Here is a 26,495-nt window from a genome sequence, read left to right as displayed (position 1 = left end):
CGTATGATGCATGAACCTCAAGTCCTTAAAGTTTACATAACACATAGGTACCTATCGGAAATCCAGTTTAACTGTTTAAGAACTACGTAGTAATTTAAAAATTTTCTTTCATAAAAAACCTGAAATTTGTTGAAAAACTATAAAATAATGTAAGGGGGCTTAGCCTCCCTCCCAGCCCCAATTTACGCCTATGAGTATAATACTAAAATATACTAAATTACAAATCTGTATTGGATTCAGTAATGGTTTTGAAGAGGGTCATGGAAGTGATGGAACCCTACATTAATGGCAGGAGGGTGAGAAGCTGGAACCGGCAGTACTTCGAATGCGAGTCATTGGATTAATAAAAACGTCTGAGAATATAAAAATTTAATAGGTACTTTTAAATTCTAATACCAAATTCTGGCTATACTTGTAAATGAAATAATTCAAATATATTAAGAATAGTATAATATACTCATACATAAAATTAAAAATCAATTTGTCTATCTGTTAAATCTATCCTAACACATAAAATAATAGCGTATGTTAGTAGGTTAAGGATAAATTCCGAAACTACTTATTCAATCGTCGTGCAGTTTTTTTAAATTAAAGAGGACATCTCAGAGAAGGATATAGGCATAAATTTAGTCCGATAAAGTTAATAAATAATTAGTGATTATTAATTAAAATAAACGTATAAATTATATACTTAAATATATTGTTACGGTGGCCCGCGGGTTTCCAGCTACCTGTAACCTGACCTTTTTTCTTTTGTGTGTCTTATCGGCGAGTAGATATGAATAATTGTTCCGAGAAGTAAAATACTTTCCGTACCATGTTATTTCAATAATTTTATTATCATAGGTTTATATAATATTAGGCACTAATATTGTTATACTAAACAACTAGCAAAAACCACTCGAAGAGACGAGTTCTTACTTCTTTGGCATATAATGAGTAAAATAACATAATGTTTCGCTTATACTAAATAAAATGTTAGTATGAAATCAGTTATTTAATTTATTTATACTAATGTATAAAATGATAGCGTTTGTTTGTATGTTCAGGATTAACTCCGAAACTACTTATTCAATCATCGTGCAGTTTTTTAAATTAAAGAGGATATCACAGATTCACAGAGAAGGTTTTAAGCATAAATTTAGTCCGATAAAGTTAATAAATAATTAGTTGTTATTAATTAAAATCTTGGGCGGAACCGAGACGGGTATGCTAGTTTAAATAATACAATTTGAATTATAAGATATCATACATACATACATACATATTGCAATAAAAATGAAAATTCTATAGGTTAGACAATGGTCATAGTTTTAAATTAAGTTTTTTAATCCTATCGCAATATAATATATATTATATATATATATATACGTAGACATTTTTAAACTAAACACAATATTATTTGGAAATTTAATTTTACAAGCGTCTCACAACGTCTGTAATCAATTTTACAATTAAGATTATTGTAAGTTTTAAAATATTACAAAAATAAAATAGAGTATGCTTGAATAGTCTACAGCAAAAAGATAAAAACAAACTTCTTAACATAATTTTACAAATTTTATATTATTGAGTAGTTACTAAATTTGCTTACCTCCTTCTTTGAAGTTTGGTCAAACCTCTACTGATTGTACTATTTTTTTTTTTTAAATGTATAGGATGTAAAAAAACATAATTTCAATGAATTTTTTCCCTGTTTGAAGAAAATTATAATGCTAAGCTGAGTATGGTAAAATTTTCACAAGACCAAAGTCAAAATCAAGTCAGTATTCAAAATATTTCTGTACGTCATGAACTTTATTTTTAAAGAAAAATATAAAGCAATAGTTATTTATTATTTACAAATTAGAGTATTAAGATAAATATGTTAAAATTTAAGACTAAAAGCTGGTACTGCAGTAGCTCTTGCCAAATTATTTATATGAAATCCTTCATCTTCTTTAAGTTGTTTGTAATCTCTACCTCCCGATGGAGGTTTTGGACTGGCTGCTGCTACTTTTCTTGCACCCCCTTCACTCTTAGCTGGCCATGTCGGGAACATTGCTGGGTCTACAGCTAATGGCAATTCAGAGAAGTATTTCTGTTGAAGTGCATCTTCAGCCGTAACACGAGCACTCGGGTTATAAGTAAGCATTCTTGTGAGAAAAAAAAGATAATGTAATCATAATCAATGAAAAAATAAAAAAATTTAAAATTATACTCACTTTCTCAGTAGATCATAGCCAATATCTGTTAGAATACCTTCTTTAGTAAACCTTCCTTTGAAATTAGCTGGAGGACAATCAGGCATAGAAGCTTTTGTAACTAACGACAAACTTGAATATCCAGGCCATATTTTTTCATTAGGTGTACCAAAGGTAGTAAAAATTTTTTTCAGCTGGTCATACTCAGATTTACCAGTGAACAGTGGTTCCATTAAAAGAAACTCAGCAAATATGCATCCTACCGACCAAATATCAATTGGCGTAGAATATTCCTGGAAAATAAATTTAACTCAAATGGATGTAATCAGACATATTATATAAAAATATAATTTTACTAACCTTAGCACCCAACAGAAGTTCAGGTGAACGATACCACAATGTGACAACAACTGGTGTATAAGCTTTTAATGGAGAACCATATTCTCGAGCTAAACCAAAATCCCCAACTTTCAAAACACCTTTATGACTTAAAAGCAAATTAGACGTCTTCAAATCTCTATGTAAGATCCAATTATCATGTAAATGATCAACAGCCATTAAAAGTTGTTGCATTAAACATTTTACTTCAGCTAAAACCAAATATTGTAAATATTAAACACAATTTTATTTTTACCAATATGAAAAGGTGATATAATGACCTACCAGCAGTAAATGATTGTTTTTTTTGCCTCATAGTTTCCATTAATGATTTCATGTCGTGTTCAACGTAATCCATTACTATAAAAATTTTATCCATATTGCTACCTACAACAATTTCTCTCACAGTCACAATATTTGGGTGTTGTGATTTTAAAAGTGTGCTGATTTCTCTGAGAGATGTGATTGGAAATCCTTCTTTTTCTTTTTCCATTTTCAATCTTTTCAAAGCCACAATTTCGTCAGTTTGCTTCTCTTTAGCACGGTAAACCACACCATATGTTCCTTCTTCAATTCTAAACATTATAAACAAATTAATCAAATTAAATAAAATAAGTATTCAAACAAATGTCTGGAATTCGTCAGCTACTTGTACTTGTTTACTATAATGAGTAGTGGTGGAAAAATATGGTTATTAATTTGGATCTTGAATTATTATACAATGAATAGAACTATTATCTAAATATTTGAAGCCAATCTAACTAAGTAAGCTTAGGTTATAGTATTGCACAATAATCTACTATGGTATAAAAATTGATAAAAATAAGAATATAATATAATAAATAACTAAACAGGTTAAAAAATGAAAATATTTTACGGTATTACTGTGGTGAATACAGACTTATATGTACAATAGAAATTCACCAACAAGAGACTTGTCAATGTGGTACACGCTCTACGCTGTGGCTCTATTCATTGTATATGATCTATGGTTTGGACCCTAAGTACTACCATTATCTATTCACCTATTTAAACATTGAAATTCTTCTACACTTCTACATCCTTGTAGAGCTGGTAGATATTCTTTGGGTAACAAAGGTGGTGATGAGTTTTTTTCTAATGTAATATCCATTTGAATTTCAGTATCTACTTCTGGCGATTTTGATTCTTCTTTCACCGAGTTACTGCTACTAGACTTTTCTGGAAAAATAATATGACTTTAAACTAAGCAATGAGTTTCTGGTTAGATAAAGTTCAGAGATCATATAAAAAAATAATGTTGCTTGTATGCAAATTACTTTCTTTGGGTACACAGCAAGAGAACAAAATATCTAAAGTTTATTCTATACTAATTTAGATAAAAAATATAATGAAATATAAAACATAATTTTACACTTAAAAAACAATTTAATTAGCAGTGAATCAATACAAAAAAAAATTAATAATTAATTGAGAGACATTTAGCTTATTAGTTCTCTGTATTTTACTAATTACACTTAATTAATGATTAAACATACCACTTGATTGAGAACTTTTAGAAGATGAAGTTGTTGAACCAGAACTGTCGGTATCATCACCAGAATCTTGACCTGATTCTTCAGATGCTTCTCCTTCCGATTTATCTTGATTCAATGGTGGCGTTAAAGAGTTTTCTTCAGTCTTAACTTTATTATTATCAGCTTCATGTTCCTCATTTTCGTTTTCAGAACCAGATGAAGATGAATCGTTTGATAACACTACCAAGTCAGGCACCATATCCGGCCCTTAAACAAAATGTGTATACATGAAGTAACAAATAATAAAATTCCAGTTATTTGATACAAAAACTAAGTAAAAAAAATCATATATTAAAAAATAGCAAATAAATTAACAAATTTAAGCTTGAAAAAATATGTATAAATACAAAAATATGTCTACCTTGTTCCATTGTTATTTCTTGAATAAATTAATAAAAAAAAAATTAATTTCCAACAAATTATTCAATTTTATTATTTATTATTCAAAAATAATAATTTTTAATATAATATCACATTTATATTAATGTATTATATTCATTATGTATTATAACAAAAATTAAAAATTAAAACTTACGAGGTCTATCCAATGTCTTATAATATTGTTCAATATATTGATCTCTTTCTCGGTGAGATCTACGACTGTCTCTTTCCTCTTCATCTTCACGTTTTTTTAATTTTGCATTAGAGTCTCTAGAATCAATATCTTCTTTTTTTTTATGTTTGTAATCTGTAGTACGATACCGTTCTTCTTTTTCCATTTTTTTTTTTTGTAAAAGATTTCTCAAATCATTTTCCTTTAAAAGTATATATTCTTACAAATAAATATATATATATACTAAACTATTGATGTTATTGAAATTTAGTTTTGATTACATAATTTGAAATAATTACAAACAATTGTATAATATTTTTTATTATTATTACTTTTCAGGTGATTTACTTATTTGAACAACAACATAAAAGAACTTTAATTTTATATTCTAAAGCAAAATATTTTTTAAGAATTTTTTATCAAGTATTTAAAAATTAAACATTATATAATGTTTAGAAAATCAGAGTGGATACATGGAGTTGTATATGAGCATCTCTCCTAATAATATTGTTTTATAACCGCTCATTTTAATTCTTAAGAGGACGCCATACCCACATGTGTTGTCTCTGTCTTACTAACGTACATCATAACAAATTTTCGTTCAGTAGAATACATTTAGTGATGTTAGCTTTAATATTAAAGTAAATTTACCTACTATAAAATGTAAAGGTAAGAATATTATCTAGACAATGACATATGCTTTTAATGATATTATTATTTTAAAGTGAGTTAAAGCTATGTAAAATATAACAACTTTAAAATGTTCATAACTTACTTTAAAATGATAATATCATTAAAAGCATATGACATTGTCTAGATAATATTCTTACCTTTAAATTTTATAATAAGTAAATTTACTCTAATATTAAAGCTAACATCACAAAATGTATTTTACTGAACAAAAATTTGTTATGATGAACGTTAGTAAGACAGAGATAAAACATGCGCGTATGATGTCCTCTTAACTAATAAAAAAATTATATTGTATGGTGACTAACACAAAAAAATATATTGATAAAGATGTTTAGATTTTAGAATAATGAATTAGTACTTTAAAACAATTGCATTGTATTATTTTTTAACAATTTTTTTTTATGTTAACAGATATATACTATTATATACCTTAAGTATTTCATCTCGATGTGGCTTTTCGTGTTTTGAATGTTTATCATGACCATAATTACTCCTTTTCTTGTAACGATCCCAATCACCATTTTCACCTCTAGATTCTACTTTATAATAGTCATCATCCTTTTTCGACCTTTTGTTTCTCAGAGAAAATTCTTCCTCGCTGTAAAAATAAATAAATTATTTAAGGTATTTTTATTTGACTCAGATATGAGTCAGTGCCTAAGATGGCTAGTAGTTTGAAAATAGTTAAAGACTATTAAAACTTAACATTACTCACATTATTACATTATTAATTATTAAAATCATAGGAGACACAACTGTATATTTTCATTCATAGTGTCATAAAAATTAAAGTGTCTTAGTTTGATCTAATAAAATGAGGCAATTTTACATTATTTAATATATCATTAATACATTAAACTTTTTAATCTAGCAATATTGATAATTTTACTAAGTCTGTTTAGGTAATAATTATAACAAGTATTACCGATTATGTCTGTGCTTTCGTTTTTCAAGATGCCTGGAATGATGTTTTTTTGTTGGATCCTGAATATTTAAATAAATTGCATAATAATTATAAAAAAAATTAATTTCACCAATCACATATTATAACATAAAATATAATTACTTTTGAGTGTTTATGATGACTTGTTACTTTATGTCTCGACTTGTGCACTCTAGCTTGTGGTGGTTTTATTGTTAATGTATGATCTAGAGCAACGTCGTCTTCATCAGTTGCTCCGTTACTAAAATGTTTTATACAGTTTGATTAATATAACAAAACTTAATAAGTACTACACTATACTCTGTTTAAAATAAAAAACCTAGTAGAAAACCGAATCATGCGCAAGGTATTACTAACTACATAGCAAGCATATAAATAGTTGACTCGATGAGGTGAATAGATGTTGCCTAACTGCTGGCAAGAATACTGGTTGCTACCAGCTAGGTTTCTAATTTTGAACAGAGTATAGTAATTGTTAATAATAGCAAAGGAAAATTATTAATTTTTACATTTTTTTAGCATGCAGTTTATCCTCTCGAGTTTTATCTCCTTCAATAACCCTACATGGTTAAAATATTTAGAAAATACATTAGCAACACAACACAATAATATAATATTATTAAATATTAGTAATATAAAAAAATAAACTAACTATTCTTTAAGAGGACTCATAACCACATATGTTATCTACGTCTTAAAAATTAACAACATAACAAAATATTTTATGTTCACAATAATACATTTTAGCCTGTTATTTTTAAAATCGGAGTGAATAAACTTATTATAAAATTTAAAAGTAAAATTATTATCTAGATTATGGATCTTATGTTGACTTAGAAGTTAAGATAATTTTAAAATTCACAAAAAAATTACTGTTTTAAAATGCTCATAACTTGCTATGTGATTAAAATATCATTAAATGCTCCCTAAAATGCTCTAAATAATAATCTTACATTTAAATTGTATAATTGGTCAAATGACTTTGATTTTAAAAACAAAATAAAATAGATTATTATAAAATTTGCTATAATATATATTTGTAAGATGGAGACAACACATATTGGTGTAGTGTCTTCTAAATATATATTTGGGAATTTAAATTTAAAAACATTCTTTAAATGTCAATGATCTTTTTTTTTTGTTAATCTGTGTACAAACATTTATTTTTATATACTTTATAATATGCTTTCTTGAAATTAAGAAAATATTTATTATAATACATAGAATTGTTTTAAAAATGAAAATAAACGAAAAATTACAAAGCTCGTTATAATAATGATTAAAATTAAATGACCTTGTACTCAAACAATTTTACAAAATTTACGTTTAGTAATTATTTGGAGAATGCTATTCTTTTCGAATGCGTATTGACGATACCAAAAATGAATTGTTAAATATTATAACCGTTACCTGCTTGATTGTGAATTCGAATCCATAGTTTGTTGAAATATAATAAATTATTATTAATCGTACCTAATTTTTTAGGTCGTTTTTAATTTCATTTTAGTTATAAGAACTTAGCATTTGCCATTTTATATAGACTACTACTATAGAAATGTTTTTATGTTATAATCAGTTAATCGTCATGAAACTTATCATTATTTATTATTGTTATTGTATGGTATTTATTTATCTCCCGCGCGGACAGGCCACCAGTGTTTCAAACATAGACATAATAATAATAATTAATATTGTGTGTGTCACAATCTTGATCTTTATGACCGTGGTTCGACCATAAAAGATATTCCATGGTCACAATATCGTATAATATTTTCTAAGACCGTGACCGTGGTCACGATAATTGTTAACTACTGCAGTGTAACCAGACCCAAAAAAAAAATCGCAATTATCAGCTTGTTGGATTGGATTACTTAGATCAAAATATTCAAAATTCAAATTAAGAATTTTGACTATTCCGTAAACCGTATTATAATTAATATGTATCGACTATCAAATATCATCTATTCAACTATGAACGAAGAAAAACAGAATAAAAATTGTCGTGCCTTTGAATTTTGATGTACTACTAACTGTAGCATACGAGTATAATGGGACAATCATATTTTTGACAATGAAAAAATGAAAAACTAAAAACTAACAACATCGAGTTTCGTCAACATCGATATCCAAAACATATAGCTCGGTGGAAAATTCTGAATTTCAGTTCAACATAAAATAAAAATGGTTCCCATGGTTAACATGGGTTATGTCTTATGTCGGTTAAGATCGTAGTATATATACTGTATAGACTCTATGGACATGGTTATAATGGTTATAATGGCCTCCTCAACAGAGTACGGATCCCCCCCACTACCTCTCCGATAAGAGATATAAATATATAAGTATATTCTTATGTCCGTGATCCCCCTCCCCGTGGCCTGATTAATCTGTGAGTGAAATGAGTGAATACGACTGATACCGTACCGTGTATACTCTGTTATCAAATTTCGGAATTTTCCAGATCACTTTTTTTAGTACTTCTCCACGATTTTTTCTTTTCAAACTTTTACCACATAGTTTTTCATTATAACTACGTTTTTTAATTTTTTGTCAATAATAATATTATTTTTATTTACATTTATATATATATATATATATATCCACTGGTCAACAATCAACAGTTAAATATTTCACCACGATTCCGCTGTGCTTCATACGGCGTTCAAAACTGTCGTGGTCGTATATTGCTAATTTTTGTTATCTCGTAATTACCGAGTAAGTAAAATCACAGTCATTTACTAATGAATCAGTACCATTTTTAAGTTATCTTCTTTTTTTGAAAGCCCACGTATGTTTCAATTAATTAATTGGTAACTGACTAGGGTATTCAACAAAAACATTTCCTTCGGCATTTGTTCATGAATGACGTTTATCAATTGTCTTGTGAAAATACTCGTCTTACTCTAATAGACGGTAAGACGAGTATTTTAAGACTTGAATACCATTTCTTATATTTTGGTTGAATTTTATTTTTGGCAATTAGATTTTTAAGTACGTTAAGTATGTTAATTTTAATATTTTATACACTGGTAAATTTTTTTATGATTAGAGGCAGCTTTTTTAATATATTTTCAATTAATATGCTTAGATAGTTATATATAATTTTTTTATTCCACTAAGATGGATATGTCTCACAAGTATCATTTATTTCTTAACATTTTTAACCAAAATATAAATAGAACTGAAAAATACAAATCATTTTCAAGTAAAAAAATAACTTCAAAATATGATTTTGTATATTAGAAAAATGAATGAAAATATTAAGTTTGTCAAATTACTAATCATAAAAAATAAACTTATATCAAAATTATGTGCTATTTTACTTTGTTACATGCTTATAGTTGTGGATAATAATATTGAAAATTTAAACTACTATAAGTAAATTAAGTTAATATAGTAAAGTAAAATATAAATTTTCAATTATTTAGTTGTATCCATTTCTTTAAACTTATTACTTTCAACAATTTTTTTTTATTTCCTGTACCTACTAAGTCTTTGCCAATTATTTATGTATTCAACTTTGTATCAATTTAAATTTGTCTTAGATAGATTTTTTTTTTTTTTTTGACACTCAAAAACAAAATATTGTGAACAATTTTTGCAGGATTCCACTTATCAAATGAATGTTAATTATTTGATATGCCATCGGAATTTGTTACGGTACAAAAAGTAGAACTGTCTACATTAAAGTATTCTCAAGTCAATCAACGTCTTTTGTCCACTACTAAGTCGATGGAAGACATTCTATATCGTCTACGATACAATTTCGTCAATCTTAAAAGTTCCTTAACATTATTACTTTGCCAAACCTTAGCAAATAGAACAAGTCAAGTTGCTAATATATTTTTCAAAACAGATGGAAACGCAAAATGGTATCGAAAATATACCATTGCCAAGCGATTCACCATTAATCAGACAACCAAGAAGCCTAGAGAACACTGCACGAGTTGAAAATCACGATTCTTTTTTGTCTGACTGTCTTCCAAAGAATATTATTTTAACTGATTTAATTCATACTTTTAGACAACGAGCAAAAAGTCCTATTTCAAAAAGACCTGTTGTTTTAAACACCTCAAAATCGTTCATTGATGTTAATGTGACTAGAACCGGTCTACGTAATGTGGATCTTTATGAAATAATTTCACAAATCGGTGAAGGTTCATATGGCCAAGTTTACAAAGCCAAAGAAAAAAAAACCAATAATTTTGTAGCATTAAAAAAAGTAAGATTAGAACATGAATCTGAAGGTTTTCCAATAACAGCAATAAGAGAAATAAAAATTTTAAGACAGCTGAATCATCCAAATGTAGTTAGTTTAAAAGAAGTTGTTACTGATAAAGAAGATTCATACGAATTCAAAAAAGGTGGTGGGTCATTTTATCTTGTGTTCGAATACATGGATCACGATCTTACTGGCCTAATAGAATCAGGCATGGTAGATTTTTCAGTGAGAGATAATGCCATCATTATGCGTCAATTGCTTGAGGGTTTAAATTATTGTCACAAGCAAAATTTCATTCACAGAGATATAAAGTGCAGTAATATACTGCTCAATAACAAAGGTGAACTGAAACTAGCTGATTTAGGTCTTGCACGGTTATTTGACAACGAGCAAATTCGTTTGTACACAAACAAAGTAGTTACCTTACGATACAGACCACCCGAACTTTTATTAGGAGAAGAGAGATATGGCCCATCTGTAGATATCTGGTCTTGTGGATGTATCTTAGGTAAGTTATACATTTAATAAGTACCTAATAATAGTTATTAAAACCTTGATTTACCATTACAGGAGAACTTTTCATCAAAAAAAATATGTTTCACGGCAAAGATGAATTTGATCAACTAGAGTTAATATCTCAGCTTTGTGGTAGTCCTTGTCCTGCAAACTGGCCAGAAGTTATTAAACTGCCATATTGGAAGTTTATAAGTCAAAAAAAACTTTACAATCGTAAACTCAATGATCAATATGACTTTATCGGAAATGATGCATTTGATCTATTAGACAAAATGTTAACTCTGGATCCCAGTAAACGTATCACTGCAGAGAATGCATTAACATGTTCTTGGTTGGCCAACATAGATACCAATACCTGCATTTCATTACCCACTTGGCAAGATTGTCATGAATTGTGGAGTAGAAAACGAAAAGGTCGATCAACCACTTCCAGGAACAACTCTTCTCTCCGTTCTATGAAGAAAGATCGCAATCAATCAGAGAACAAAACTCGAACTTAAATTGTTAACACATATTGTAATTTGACGAATTTTAATTATTTTCATTCAAGGGTAAAATTCCTTAAAATAAAATACTTAAAAACTATTATATTAGGAAATATGTTGAAAATTATTTTATGTATCTTGAAACCCCATCAGCTGTTTCATAGGGTATTTTAGTTTTACTATACAATATACTATGGAGTCAATTTTTATTATTATAATTATTCATTTTGAGTTATTTTATTTTCAGATAGGAATTGTATCAAAACCAAATAATATATATATAATATTGTATGCATACATATACGTGGTATTGAGTACCAAGTAAACCATCTCTAAACAATGATTTCTTACCTATTAAGCATTACTACAATTCTTTTGAGTGTTATCATGAAGGCTCCACAAATTATTCGGATTTACAATCAAAAGCAAACAGGCGGTATCAATTTAACTTCTTTACTTCTGGATTTAATCAAGTAAAATTATACACACATATATTTATATATTAATATTTAGACTTTATTATCTATAAATATATATGTGTAAATGTATAAGCCTTGTTAATTGACAACTAAAAAGTAAGAATTTAATAATACTATTCGTTCTAAAACTATATACGGGTTAATAATTTCAGTTATTTTTATATAGTAGTTGTTGTGAAATAAAAATTAATATACCATTTGGCTAGTTAATATTTAGTCTACCTGCACTAAAATTTGAAAAATATTAGTTATTTACTTAAATCCTAGTATTCAGAAGTAAATTTGCATGTTTATATTGAATAATCAAAAAATAGCTGATTAAATTAAATCACAGTTTTAAATAATGAAATGCAAAATTATAATTTGTGTTTTTGGATATGATGCATATTCCATTACTCATTAGATTCAAATTCATTAATCATAGCTTAAGATTTTGTAAAACACCTCATATTTTGTTACCAATCGGTATACTTGAAAAGAGATTTCAGATTATAAAATTTGTTAATTATTTTAATGTTAATATTGCATGCTTATACAGTTATACTGATAATGTTTAACAAATACTGGTCTCAGATAAATAATAAATTGTTATTAGTAATTATTGTATTGTGTGTTACCCCTTTTTCAGTTTAAGTACAACAACTTGTTACAATTATACAAACAATTATTCTCTAATGGCATACATGGAGTATCCAATAATACTTTTTCAGCAGTATCTTCTCATTGGTATTGTTCTATATTACAATAATCGCTTAAATATCAAGGTTTTGATTTTAAGTCTACTATATGTTGGATTATTCTCTGCGTTTGTTTGCAAAATTTTGCCTTCTTCTATACTTACTATTTTAGTAGTATGTCAATTTTTCAGCATTTTAATTATCACATAATATTGTGTTAAATTATATTATTGAATATAATTAATTTGTATTATTTTAGCCATTCGGTACACCTATATCATTATCAAGTAAATGTTTACAGTTATATACTATAGTGAAATTTAAAAATGCTGATAGCATAAGCCTGACTTCTTGGTTCATTTCTGCATACACAAATGGAGGTAAGGTTTCATGTTGAACTTATATAATATTTTTGATTTTCTAAACATATCAAAATAAATTGATTAATATTTGAGGTATAATCATTATCAATGACTTCAAAAATTAGAGATTTCATAATTTAAAATTTTAATTATTATAATTTAATGTTTTATATTAAGTTCTTTTATACATTGGCTTACAAAATGTTGACTTAATCTCAACAATTTACCTACACTATACAAATTATATTACATTAAATATTTTACTACTTTATAATATTTCTTAAAAAATATAAATGTTTCAATCAAGTGTTTAATGCCTAAATACAAAACATTTTTAACTCTTGTCAAGTGATTTAAAAATTGTATTTTGTCAATAATTTATATATTCTATTTCCAGCTAGGATATATACGATAGCAATGGATTCAGCAGATAAAATAATGCTTACAAATTTTTGCCTAAATACTTTTTTAAGTACCAGCATACTATTAGCAAGTGTATATTATAAACAAACTTCAGCCAAACGTATTTCTTAATTATCTACCTATATAAGATTTACTACATTTAGAAATGTATTTGGTATCTATAGTAATTAAGTTTGTTGTCATACTTTTAAATATATATATATATATATATATTATAATTATAATTATCATTAATTATTGATTTACTGAGATACCATATTATTAAACAGTTTATTCATTGTTGCAATTGAATAATGTAAGGCTTAGTTAAATGTGAAATGTAAGAATCACTATTAAATCTAACATGTATAAGCAGGTAGCTATAAACTTCATAAAATATTTAAATATGATATATTATTATTAATATTATTTATTGTTCAAATAATTGATAATAAAAAAGAAATTGTTTTCTAGTTTTGTACTTTAGGCCTATTATTATTGTCATATAATGTTTTGTCTAAATGAATATTTATAAAATATTTTTTTTAATATAAGGTTTTTAAAAACTAAATAAAAATTATTATTAATGCTTAATAAGATTGCTTGATTTATATTTAACATAAACACACAATTTGTTTCACCTCTATGAGAACAATTATCATGCGTTTTACATTTAAAGTGTATTATGTAAAATATTACGTTTACTAATTACTGTATAATATCTAGAACCTACATAGGTACATACTACATGAATACGTCATGATTATTGCTTTTAAAAATTGATTTTTTCGTCATTGAAATTGACGTCAAAAAAATACCAGAACTGATATCATGGAACAATCAAAACGTCATCGTTCTTCCATAATATTTATGTGAAGGTCACCGCCGCTCATGGTTACGCTGATAAGCTATTCACGATTTTGATAAAAATCATAACACACAACTTTACCATAATAATGTACTCCATCTATTTCAATGAGACAATTTCCCCCGTCTTTCCAATCCAAATGTTCCAGTGACAACGACTGACAAAAAAAAAGATTTTCATATAATTCAGTGTTTTGATATCAACGAGCAAAAGTCTTTCGATCAATTGAATCGTTACATATTTTTTACCATCGTTTATCCATCTGTAAGTATAATTTGTAATGCTAGTGACCATAGAGTTTTAAGTAAAAAAATGTTAGCATTGGCATCCTCAGCTAGACATTATGGTTATTTTTTTTTCATAGCGTAAAGTATATTCCTGACCACAATTGCCTATTGGACAATGTAAATGCAATGACTACAGTTAGGTAAGAGTAATCCTATCATATCTGAATTATTTTAGAATTTTAGGTTGAAACAACTGATCTGTTTTAAATTGTATGTTTAACAGTGAACAAATTTTATTTACTTGTTACTGCAGATTTTGAAGCACATTAAAGTGTTAGGTATCTTAACTCAATCCATCAGTATGTTTTATATATTTTAAAAAAAATATGAAAACAATGTATGGAATACTCAAAATATAATAGGTATTATAATGTTTCCTAATAAGATGAAACACAAATATTACAATATATATATGTGTGTGTGTATGTTAAAGAAAGTTGATATTGATTCTATCTAATTTACAATTCCATATATAGTCATTAATAATAAATAGCAATGGCAATTGGCAATGAATGAAACTGGTATCTGAAATAATCTTGTGGACCTTATTTGTCTTTTTTCTTTAGGTATTTTTTGATATTATCATTTATATTGTTCATAAAAAGTGAAAGTGCAAAATGCTATTAAAGTGAATCTTACCAACTAATTTAAGTTTATTATTTTTGTATAAAAGAGAATATAAACAATATGGTTTTTTTTTTAAAACAGCTTAAAAATTAATTTAAGGGTACTAACTTATATAAAGATTTTTAAAGATTTTTAAATTTTGTTGATTTTGGGTATACCTAATAATTTTTTGTAATTATATTAAAATCTTAAAATAAAAAATATGTCAGTGTTTTTAACACAGCACAGAACTAAAGGAGGGAAATATTCTCTTATATGTTTTTTAAAATATAATGAATTCATTTTCTAAAATATTTATAAAATTTAACAAAAAACAAACATTGAATAATGTCGTTTGCCCCTTCCAAAAATTTTTGTCTGCCCTTGAATTCCATACTGATAACCATATTTAGTAAAATCATAAATAAATTTTAAAGTTTTCACAATTTTTCTCATTTGTTTCACATAAACATTGTAAATCTAAAAATAAAAATTCACACTAGACTGCAGTTGCCATTAGGATATTGTAGGGAAGGAGAGACAGATGTATAGTATGCAGGAGAGGAAGATCAGTCTAATTTTGACACTCCTTCTGACCCTTTAATACGTCACTGGCTGCCTCTAGGATTTGGCACTGTGACAAACACCTAGAAATAAATCAGGCTATACTCCCTACAATTTGTATTTACATCTACTATAGTAGATGATCTTAAATAAAAGCTTAAAACAACAAAAAAAAAGTTAACATATTTATCAAATGTTGGTCACAAATTAATAAATATATATCGTATCATTTAAAATATATCATTTTTTTTCAAAATTTATTAGATATCTAAAATGTAAATGTTTTCACAGTATAATTTAAGTTACTTACATGTTATTGTATAAAAAAAAAACAAAATGTCTACCATTTAAGTACCTAATTATTATATTTTCAGTTTCAAAGTATAAACTTACCAGTTAAGTAGTGAGTCATTCATTACAGTCTCAACATTAAACAGTTTCACCAATCAGAAATGAGATAAAAATAGTGGTAGTGGTGGGAAGCATTTTTTAGTATAGCGGCAGTTGGCTATCATAATTGAAGCATAATGTTATATAGTTCACATATTATTTCGAAATATATGTAATTTGATATCAAATTTATATTTTGATCTTTTACAGAAACATGTAAGAAAACATTTTGGTGACTATAAAGATTTGCATCTTTATTCGTTATTGGCATAGTTGTATGTTATAGCGTAAGTATCTCTATTTTTAAGTGTTATTTGCAAAATATACTATTATTAAATTTTCTAATATTGTTATAGTTTTTGTTGTAAATTTTTGATACTTCAATAATAATTTGATAATAGTAAAATTATTTGAATTTAGAAAATGGTGAGTGTTATTGATGACTCAGAAGCCGATGATCAGGCAAAATGCCTGGTACGAAAATTCAAAAACCCTCACGATAAGTCTACTGATGATGATAAATTAGAATGCTGTGTTGATAAGAATCTAACTGTTCGCCAGTTTATTAATATTGTTGCACAGCATTACAATTTGGATTTTGATTCTTTTTCCTTGACATTTAGTTCATTTAAATCAGATTCTACATTGGATACTGGAACCAATGATAAGGTATTTATCACTATATGCTAAGAATGTATGTTTTTTTCATAAACAATAATGTATTAATCTTTCAGCCAAAATTAGAAGCAGATGATGACCGTTTATTGATAGATGTCGGTGTGATATTTGGTGATGGTACTCAAAATCGTTTTGTTTTATCAGAGAATGAAGTTGAAGAAAGCGATCAGGCTGAATGTATTGTCCGCATACCTAAGGATATGAAAGTGTTTCCATTGACTGTGGATCAAAATGAAACTGCAGGTCAACTGTATAAACGTGTATTAGAATTATGTCAAGCAGAAGATATAAATACAGAATATTTTGTTTTAACTTTTAATTCCTATAATGTCAATACCGAATTGGTCAAAGTATGTTAAATTGTTTAACAGTATTTAAGCCTTGATGAATTAGTTAGAAAAAATTATTTTATTAATTTTTAGCTTATGATAAGAGAAGATGATACAAGGTTGCTGAGTGAAATTGGGATTGTATACCGTGAAGGAGTGAAAAATCGTTTTGAAATATCACTGAACATTTTATCAGATAATATGGATAATGATAGTTCATCTAAATCCTGTTCCCCTACTCAAGATCAAAAAATAGAAAGCCAATATTCAAAAATTCATCCTTCAATTCGTCGAAATGGTCTAGATTCATCGTCTGTTATAGAAAATAATGTATTAGAACCAACATCACCAATGCCAATGCTTACATTACCTTCTACCCGTATGCTGTATAATCGTTCAACTGAAAGAGCATATACAGGTCTGAATTTAATAATTTATTATTATATATTAATGATATTTATAGTAAAATTGTATTTTAAATCATGTGTCAAAGGTGGTTTTCAAAAAAGCTGGTTATGTGAGAAAACATATTGAGATTACTAAGGTTAAATAAAGTATTAAAGTATATTATAATATATAATTTATCAATAATCTTGTTATTGTTTATAAAAGCCAAACATTTCTAAACTAAAACATCATAATTATAATTTAGTCTATAGTGATCATAAATTAACTGTTAGATTGTTTTTAACAAGTAAAAATAATTATAATAGAGTGTAAATTGATGAACTGAAGCAACTAGTTTATATTAAAACCATATTATCATACCTCTGTGTATTATATCTGTTTTACAAGCATAAAATATCAAATTTGAGTTCATTGGAACTTATTTTATATTGTTAGTTTCAATATTAGAATGAATTGATCTATTGTCAAATTTAAAGATTAGAACATTATCCATGTTTATACTTTATTTGATTTGTTTACACATTAGTATACTATATTAACACTCATTACTCATTTAAAAAATAAAATATTATAAAAAGTCAACTATAAACCACAGATAGTATTCTTACCTTTAAGTTTGAACATAGATCAATTTACTCTAATGTTAAAGCATCACACAATTAATTCTACAGAGTTCAAATTTGACATGTACGTTTGTAAGACAGAAAACACTTAAAGGCATTTTCTTAAGAAAGAGTTTTGATAATTATAAGACTATGGTGTACTCTCGATTATTGGCAGAATAAAGTTGCATGTCATTCTGACATACATAAATACAATTCTGCGAATTATCCACAAAATCTAAATTAAAACAAAAAAAATCAAATAACCCATACAGTTCTATTCAATATGTAAGTCTCACACAGCAAATTACAGTAGACAGCTAGTGTATTCATGTATGATGAAGGAGACGTGTGTGTATTCAACACATCAATTTATTCAAATCAAAATTATAATAATGAAGCGGTACCACACATGTGCTAGGCCTAAATCAAATGTTATGAATGTGTAACCCATTATCGCAACCCAATTAGACCGATTCATGGAACTGTATTGATGTATAAATGTATTATGTAAAAAAACATTTTTTTTTTTGTATGTATATAATTTTATGAATGATTTCTCTGTGGATAATTGGAAGTACACTGCATTTTAATAATACACACTAAGGACAAAGTTAATAAGAATTAAATTTCAAATAATTAAGTAAATGAGATATAATTTCTAAATTAATTATTATTATTATTATTATTATTATTATAGGATATAGAGGTTTAGTAAATCAAGCAATGACTTGTTACCTAAATAGTTTATTGCAAGCATTATATATGACACCAGAATTTCGAAATGCTCTATACAAATGGAAATTTGATTTTGATGCAAACATTGATGAGTCAAAATCGATACCGTTTCAACTTCAGAGATTATTCTTAAACCTTCAAGTAAACATGTTATAAATATGTCATTGAATATTTTTTAGATATAAAATATTTTGTTTAAAGACTTCACCAAGACATAGTGTTGAAACAACAGAACTTACGCGTAGTTTTGGTTGGGATTCAAGTGAAGCATGGCAACAGCACGATGTTCAAGAACTTTGTAGAGTCATGTTTGATGCTCTTGAACAAGAATTTAAAAATACCACTCATGTTGATCTCATAAACCAGCTTTATCAAGGTAATTTTTAACAAATATATTTTATATTTATTTATATTATATTCAAATTTAGTTAAGAATATTAATTGTAAAGATCTCTACAAAACATATCCATAAACAAATATAGCATATAGAAAATTATAATAAAATTTTTCGTTGACTTTATTTTCCTGGACTTTTTATTCTTAGGATAGTATTTTCCATGGTTATTTTTAATAGAAACAAGAACTACACATACATTTTGAGTTTTAAATTATTTGTTTTCAGGCAAAATGATTGATTATGTAAAATGTCAAGAATGTGGAATTGAAAAATCTAGAGAAGATACATTTTTAGATATACCTTTACCTATACGTCCATTTGGAAGTACTAATGCTTATGGATGTATAGTAAGATAGATATTCTCTCAATTATTATTTTAAATCTAAATTAAATTCAATATGTTATTTATTTAGAAAGAAGCATTAAAAGGATTCACCCAGCCTGAAACATTAGATGGAAATAATCAGTATTTTTGTGAACGTTGTAATAAAAAATGTAATGCTCACAAAGGTCTAAAATTCAGCAAGTTTCCATACATTATGACATTACACTTGATGCGTTTTGATTTTGATTACAACACTATGTATCGCATTAAATTAAATGACAAGTAATTATTAATTTTAATAATTGTTAAAAATAAATACAAATTTTCTATTTATCGTATTTACAGAGTTGTGTTTCCTTTAAAACTAAATTTGAACAGTTTTATATCAAATAATAAAAACGGTTTAGATAAAGACGAGGCACTATCTGAAGGATTTCCTGAAGAATTGTTTGGATCTGGTAGCAAATGTGATGATAGTAGTTATACTGGCACAGACAGTTCATCCGCATTAGATGAAATTGATCAAGTAATTTAAAAAAGTTAATTTAACATATGTGTAAATTAATCAGAAAAAATTAATTTCAATTCTTTCAGGATGAAGATGAAGGTATTGACCTTAGCCAGCACAGACATGAAGATAAACGTGGAGTAGATTTGAATTCAGAAAATGAACCAATTGGGCCATATATGTATGAACTTTATGCTATCATGATACATTCTGGCAGTGCGTCAGGGGGACACTATTATGCATATATTAAAGACTTTAAAACTGATCAGTGGTTATGTTTTAATGATCAATCTGTATCAGTGGTAAGTGTAATCTAAATTAAACATTAATAACTTCAACGATTTTGTGTACATTTTCAACATAATATGTTCCTATATATATTATGTATTGATTATTCAAAATATTTATAGATCACAATGGATGATATTGAAAGAAGTTTTGGTGGTGGACCTATTCGAGGATATTATTCAGGCCAATACACGTCTAGTACTAATGCATATATGCTCATGTACAGACAAATCGATCACAGAAGAAATAAAAATGCAATGACTCAAGAAGAATTTCCTCCACATTTAAAAGAACTTCATAATTTATTGGAGAGAAAAGCCGAAGAAGATAGACAGATGAGAGAAAGAGAACGAGATATGTATAAGGTTCCTGTTCACTTGGCTGATTTTATGGAATGTGGTGTGCGAAGCTGGCAATTCGATTGTAGTGGGACCACTACTGTTGAGCAATTAAAGGCTATGGCTATTGAGGTAAAAATTTGATTGATTTGTTTATGTTAAATAATAATTAATAATTATAGATTATAAGTGTTGTTATTTTCAATTCTAGCATTTCAGAGTCACCAAACCGTGTCGATTAGTCATTTTCAATAAACAGGATCAAAAAGTAATCGAAAACTTGGAAGATAAGAATAATTATCTGGTATGTCACTTGAAATATTCATTGGCGTTTGTATTGTTACTTCAAATGATTGATACTGAAGACAATAGAAGTGTTGTATCTACTCCAGGATGTAAGAATAACAACTTTAAAAATAATAATAATAGTGTGTATACATGTACTAATATGTTGTATCTTGATTAGATGTCTTGATGAAATTGTTCATGATAAACTTGGATGATAATGAAGAAGATATTGATGTAAGTCAACCAGTGGAAATTGAAATTGAACTAAACAAAGAGATAAGAGACCTCAGTAATCTGTTATATACAAAATATGATATATCTAGAGAATCAGTATTGCATTTTGCCATTCAGAGTAGTTCAAAACCAACATTGCTTGAAGAAAGCGCACCGTGTTCATCTATCTACACCAATTATGTATGCATTATTAAAATATGTTTCATTAAACAATTTTGCTTGTTGTCCATTTTACTACTTTAATGTTTGTCCAACAGGTTTTTGTGTTCATAGAACGTCATGCTATTGAACAATCAGTCTTGGGGCACAAGATGAAAAACATAATCACACGGTACGACAATACAATTCTATTACAATTCATCATGCCAACAAAAGATACAGGTAGTGTTTTTATAACTAAAATATTGTGATATGACTAATATAACTGATGTATTTCTTTACCAAAAAGACAAAAAGTGTATAGGAATGTTAGATGCCACTACATATATTATCATTTAAACACACACTTTAAAGAGGACGCCACACCCGCTTGTGTTTTCTCAATCATACAAGTACGTAACATAGCAAATTTATGTTTAGTAGATCATATTAGCTCCATTAGTTTAAAAATTAGAGTGAATCGACATATTATGAAACTTGATGGTAAGAACATCATCTGTTCATTCATCATTCCATTTTTTAGCAAGTTATGCAAAATTTTATAGTGTAAATTAAAAATGTTCAAAAACTGAACTATTGTAAAAAAAAACATACAAACACAAATAATGTACTTTCTATCAAGTTTCACAATAGATCAATTCACTCCAATTTTTAAACCAACTGAGCTAAACGTAATCTGCTGAGCATTAATTTGCTATGTTACGGATTTGTAAAACCAGAGATAACCATGCGGGTGTTGCACATTTAATTTGACTAAGATATTAAGGGTAAACATACTATAAATATTTATATTTATAACTATTAAAAAATTATTTTCAGAAACTTTACATAAATTAATGGCTTTATACAATAAAAACTATATGAATGGTTATAATGACGATGTGTCTATGTTACCATTAGAAAAACAAGCAGGTGTGTTAGAAGGTAGGGGTTACCAAATTTTTATTGTAACTTTTTTTATTGTATATTATAATATATTTTTTTCATCATTTAGTGGATTGTGACCAGTCAAATGAAGACAATAATTTGGTTGCCAATCCTGAGGACATGTGTGTTGTAGCTATTGGTAGTGGAAATGGAGATCAAAGTGAGGATAGTAGTATAACAGATAGTGAAAGGTAATGATTTTTTTGTTGAGATTTGAATATACTATTTTACATATTCTTTCTTCCTCAGAACAATCAAAGGAGATGCCATTGAAGATTATCATATGGATTCTCCTACTTTTGAACATGACCCAATAAAGGTATACCATTTTTTTTTTTTTTTTTTAAACTAGTAAAATATTTATTGTTTAAAATTGTGTTCAGGTTTATGATCAAGGCAGATCGGAGGAGAATTGGGATGGGACTGAAGATGATGATGATGATAATGAATTTCAGTCAAATGAAAAATATTTTTTCAAAACAACAAAGTTATCAGACAAGACATCTGAAGACAATGATGGTAAACTATATAAACATAAACATATTTTAAGATAAAAATGCATTTTTTTAATTTTTAAAATATTTTGCTTATAATTTTTAGTTTTTACTAAAACCATAGCTTAGATACCATTTTAAATATTCTACACCAGCGGTTCTTAACCTTTTGTAGAACACGGACCCCCGATGAAAGATTTTTAGAAATTGCGGACCCCCTACCAATTTTTTATCGAATACCTTTTTTTTTTTACAAAACATCGAATGTTATCATAACTAAAATCATAATAATTATTTTATATTACAAATTACATAAAGTAGACATAAAAAAACATACACATTTATAATTATTTTTATTAAACTTAATTTTTCATAAAACTGTTATATAAATTATTTTATTTTTAATATTCTTAAAGCTGCCGTGGACCCCTAACATGAGTATCGCAGACCACAGGTTAAGAACCGCTGTTCTACACCAATACAGTTATTAAAATATTTAGTTTGGATTCAGAATACACATGGTTGTATGAGACTAGTAGATACTTATTTCTTACCTCCTATAAAAAAAAAACAAAGTATCACTAATGAACCGAATTAAAATTAAAATAATTGCATTGGTATAATGTATAATTTATCTATAGTATATTAATTAATCTATGCCAAAACCAACCCAACCAATATTACTCTTGTTTATTTAAATTAAGTGATATCTTGTTTCAATCATGTATTTATATTCATGTTTGAATTAAAAATTAAAAAACTTTTATTGTTATTTATCCAAATTGTATACTTAAAATAAACATTTTAGAAAAACTCTATGCGTATGTCGATAAGCGCATGACTGTCAAAGAACTCAAAACTCAATTAGTGCCATACATCAACATACCATCTGATTTTATTATTCTGAATCGATGCAAATCAGACACAGAATTAGAAGAACTGGCGTTACCCAGCAGTTCTTTAGAAGATTTGGCTTACTCAGACACGATTAAAATTACCATGGGTCAAGCATTACATGATGGCGAATATCGCGGTATTATTTATTGGATAGAACCACAAGAACAGACACAGGTATATAATTATTCTTAGGAACATTACTAACAACAGATGTATACATATTAATTTATTATTTTTGCTTTTTGTAGATTTTGTTTAAGAAAATGTTTGATTGGATCATTAAGAAAGGTACCTCAGTCTTAGAAACCAAAAGAGAATTATTGGTTAAATTAAATAATACTTACAATATTGATATACCTTTAAACAGGTAAATAATTTGACGATTGTATAAGATTTAATGTCAATTGTGTATCATATGATAATGTTATAGGTGTCGTTTGCGTAAGAAAAAAAGAGACTCTCTAATGCGTTGTTATTTCAATGAAGAAATCTGGAATGAAGATATCGGTCAGGGGTGGGAAATGGTCATATTGGATCTAAAAGATCGTTCCGAATTAGAATTAAATAAAACCAAACGACTTATGTTTGTCAATCACATAGAAGAAACAACACCGCGTGTTATTTCTGAAATGGAATTTGTTGTTGATATAGCATCCACAACGTCTCCAAACACACAGCTGGGCACTGAAGTGAGTAGTCATCAGGAACAAAATTATTTAATATGTTATGATTTTGTATTGCAATATAAATTAATGCCATTTAGATTTCAAAAAAACTTAATATACCTGAAGATCAGTTAGAAATGGGTTATATGCATGGTCATTCAACTGAAATCACTTGGAAAACAAGCGTGTTCAATTGGTCATTTAGTTTATCTGACGACAACATAATTTTATACTGTCGGTATGTAAATATTTTATTTAATTATTCAAAGATATACCAAACCAAGAAACCGGGGACACTTAATTATTACCCTATAAATAATTTTCAATTGTGTTTAAAAGGACATTTAACTAGACTAATGGATCAAAAATCCTATGACAAATTTTTAACTCGTGTAATGGGAATGCACAACACTTCATTTTTTTTTTTAATGACAATCCCTATTTTTAAAATCTTTTTAAAGTACTTTTGATCTATCAACTTATATTCTAAACCCAAAAGTTACAAAATTAGAGATAGGTATAGGTAATAAAAAAAAAAATGAAAAAAAAAGATTAAATTTGATTTTTTTTTTTTATTTAAACATTTTTTCCTTTTAAACACTTCATGATACATTTATTATTGAAGTAATAAATTATTTATAGTTTATGAATTATTATATTTATTGCACATTATGAAATTATAAAATTTATTATAAAAACATGTATTTTCATAAAATAAAATTCTAAATTTCTATTTTTTTTTTTACAATACTATACATTTTTATTTACAATTTAGATTATAGAAATTATTTGAAAATTCCTCATTGTGTAATTATATTATACGTGCTTCAAATAATTATATCAAATCAAAAATTCATGTTTTTAGATTTCATAATGTAAAATAATAATTCATAAATAGCAAATAATTTATTACTTTAATAATAAATGTATCGTTATGTTAGTTGGAAGGAAAAAATACATAACATTTAAAAAAGTCAAATTTAATAAAAACAAACATTTTTAATTATACCTATCACTAATTTTACCAAATTTTGGAATTAGAATACAAATCAATCAAAAAATCAAAAAAAAAAAAATGAAATTGTATTGTGCATGCGTGAGTAAGTAAGTAATTGTAAGTCAGGAATTAGTCCAGTTTAATGTTCCGCAAACAGAAATTAAAAATTATTTATAGGGTAATGAGTGATAAAGTGTACCCTGTTTTTATTAATTTCTCATTTAACTGATTAAACTTTCTAAAAACAGTAATGCAGAAAATACATCCAATAAAGAAACACCAAGCAAGTGGCGTAGACAACGCAAAGAACGTTCATTAAGAATACATACTATGAATAATGATTAAACATATTATGTATTGTTTAATGTTTGGTAAATTATTTGTGTATTTATTAGTGGAGGAGGTAAAAATCAGTTTAAAATACTTGTTTTAATCTGTCTTTAAAAAAAAAAAAATTAATTTTCTACAACCAAAAACAAAAAACTTTCATAATTACTTGGTCTGTTAATTTTACAAAATTCATTAGATTCGTTTTTATCATTTGTGTACATTGTCGATATCAAAAATACAAATTTCTTTTTTCTAGATTAAATATTTTTATCTGTGATACAAAAATTAATAAATAATATTTAATATAGATTTTGTAATATGTATTAAAAAAAATAAATAATTTTTAAAAGTTTTAAATTTGAAAATATATTTTCTACAATATAAAAAAATCATACATATGATATATAATATGTATGTATTTACAAATTTAATAAATATTTTTTAAAACAACAAACTGTTGAATACAAAAATAAATTAATAAATGTGACTAGTAGCACTCGTCCGCTCGTACATATATATATATTCTAAAGTTTTACTTAAAATAAACTAGTTGCTATTTTTTTGTTAAATATTAAAACATATAAACAAATTTGTAAAAAAAAATATAAATATTACCTGAGCTTTTTAATCTATTTTGTATCTTCAATAATACAAATGAACCTTACTGTTTAGCCTCAAAATTATACTGTCTAAAAATCAATCAATAACAAAGTAAACCAAATACAAATT

General features: G+C 26.6%; 3 protein-coding genes across 7 annotated transcripts; 2 read left to right on the top strand and 1 right to left on the bottom strand.

Moving 5' to 3' along the window:
- Positions 1-1,773: 1,773 nt before the first annotated feature.
- LOC113556857 (cyclin-dependent kinase 11B) lies at positions 1,774-7,869 on the bottom strand. 2 transcript variants are annotated; one of them, XM_026962057.1, is made up of 12 exons: positions 7,717-7,867; positions 6,816-6,866; positions 6,430-6,547; positions 6,289-6,347; positions 5,793-5,961; positions 4,653-4,872; positions 4,079-4,324; positions 3,587-3,761; positions 2,847-3,136; positions 2,544-2,773; positions 2,205-2,476; positions 1,774-2,135 (listed from the first exon to the last, which is right to left on the bottom strand). In XM_026962057.1, the coding sequence occupies exons 1-12, from the start codon at positions 7,740-7,742 to the stop codon at positions 1,868-1,870; spliced, it is 2,124 nt and encodes a 707-aa protein (XP_026817858.1). In that variant the 5' UTR covers positions 7,743-7,867; the 3' UTR covers positions 1,774-1,867. The 2 variants fall into 2 exon arrangements, with proteins under 2 accessions (XP_026817858.1, XP_026817866.1); XM_026962065.1 differs by lacking the exon at positions 6,816-6,866 and having other exon boundaries at positions 1,868-2,135; positions 7,717-7,869.
- A 956-nt stretch (positions 7,870-8,825) lies between these two features.
- LOC113550588 (cyclin-dependent kinase 12-like) lies at positions 8,826-11,747 on the top strand. Its single transcript, XM_026952522.1, has 3 exons — positions 8,826-9,021; positions 9,911-11,036; positions 11,099-11,747. The coding sequence occupies exons 2-3, from the start codon at positions 10,163-10,165 to the stop codon at positions 11,542-11,544; spliced, it is 1,320 nt and encodes a 439-aa protein (XP_026808323.1). The 5' UTR covers positions 8,826-9,021; positions 9,911-10,162; the 3' UTR covers positions 11,545-11,747.
- Positions 11,748-14,406: 2,659 nt separating this feature from the next.
- On the top strand, positions 14,407-26,026 carry LOC113550586 (ubiquitin carboxyl-terminal hydrolase 47-like). Of its 4 annotated transcripts, XM_026952518.1 has the most exons (25): positions 14,407-14,581; positions 14,682-14,744; positions 16,375-16,451; positions 16,585-16,833; positions 16,899-17,192; positions 17,265-17,589; positions 18,882-19,060; positions 19,121-19,295; positions 19,542-19,663; positions 19,730-19,923; positions 19,987-20,167; positions 20,236-20,451; positions 20,560-20,907; positions 20,987-21,170; positions 21,242-21,477; positions 21,555-21,678; positions 22,276-22,380; positions 22,451-22,574; positions 22,633-22,702; positions 22,767-22,902; positions 23,686-23,948; positions 24,023-24,141; positions 24,205-24,463; positions 24,538-24,677; positions 25,685-25,781. In XM_026952518.1, the coding sequence occupies exons 4-25, from the start codon at positions 16,588-16,590 to the stop codon at positions 25,779-25,781; spliced, it is 4,137 nt and encodes a 1,378-aa protein (XP_026808319.1). In that variant the 5' UTR covers positions 14,407-14,581; positions 14,682-14,744; positions 16,375-16,451; positions 16,585-16,587. The 4 variants fall into 4 exon arrangements, with proteins under 4 accessions (XP_026808319.1, XP_026808322.1, XP_026808318.1 ...); XM_026952521.1 differs by lacking the exon at positions 14,682-14,744 and having other exon boundaries at positions 22,276-22,368; positions 25,685-26,026; XM_026952517.1 differs by lacking the exon at positions 14,682-14,744.
- Positions 26,027-26,495: the final 469 nt, after the last annotated feature.

The sequence above is a fragment of the Rhopalosiphum maidis genome, chromosome 1, assembly GCF_003676215.2.
Source record: "Rhopalosiphum maidis isolate BTI-1 chromosome 1, ASM367621v3, whole genome shotgun sequence".
In the NCBI taxonomy this organism is placed as follows: Eukaryota; Metazoa; Arthropoda; class Insecta; order Hemiptera; family Aphididae; genus Rhopalosiphum; species Rhopalosiphum maidis.
Note: the sequence above shows the minus strand (reverse complement) of the source record. Positions and strands in the feature narration are given on the sequence as shown.

Coding starts and splice junctions, on each gene's coding strand:
- LOC113556857 (XM_026962057.1), bottom strand. CDS start 7,742: ATGGATTCGAATTCACAATCAAGCAG. Junction 6,867..7,716: donor TCGAATTCACAATCAAGCAG/GTAACGGTTATA, acceptor TTAACCATGTAG/GGTTATTGAAGGAGATAAAA. Junction 2,136..2,204: donor GGCTATGATCTACTGAGAAA/GTGAGTATAATT, acceptor TTTTCTCACAAG/AATGCTTACTTATAACCCGA.
- LOC113550588 (XM_026952522.1), top strand. CDS start 10,163: ATGGAAACGCAAAATGGTATCGAAAATATACCATTGCCAAGCGATTCA. Junction 11,037..11,098: donor GTCTTGTGGATGTATCTTAG/GTAAGTTATACA, acceptor TTACCATTACAG/GAGAACTTTTCATCAAAAAA.
- LOC113550586 (XM_026952516.1), top strand. CDS start 16,588: ATGGTGAGTGTTATTGATGACTCAGAAGCCGATGATCAGGCAAAATGC. Junction 16,834..16,898: donor ATACTGGAACCAATGATAAG/GTATTTATCACT, acceptor TTAATCTTTCAG/CCAAAATTAGAAGCAGATGA. Junction 21,478..21,554: donor CATCTATCTACACCAATTAT/GTATGCATTATT, acceptor TTTGTCCAACAG/GTTTTTGTGTTCATAGAACG.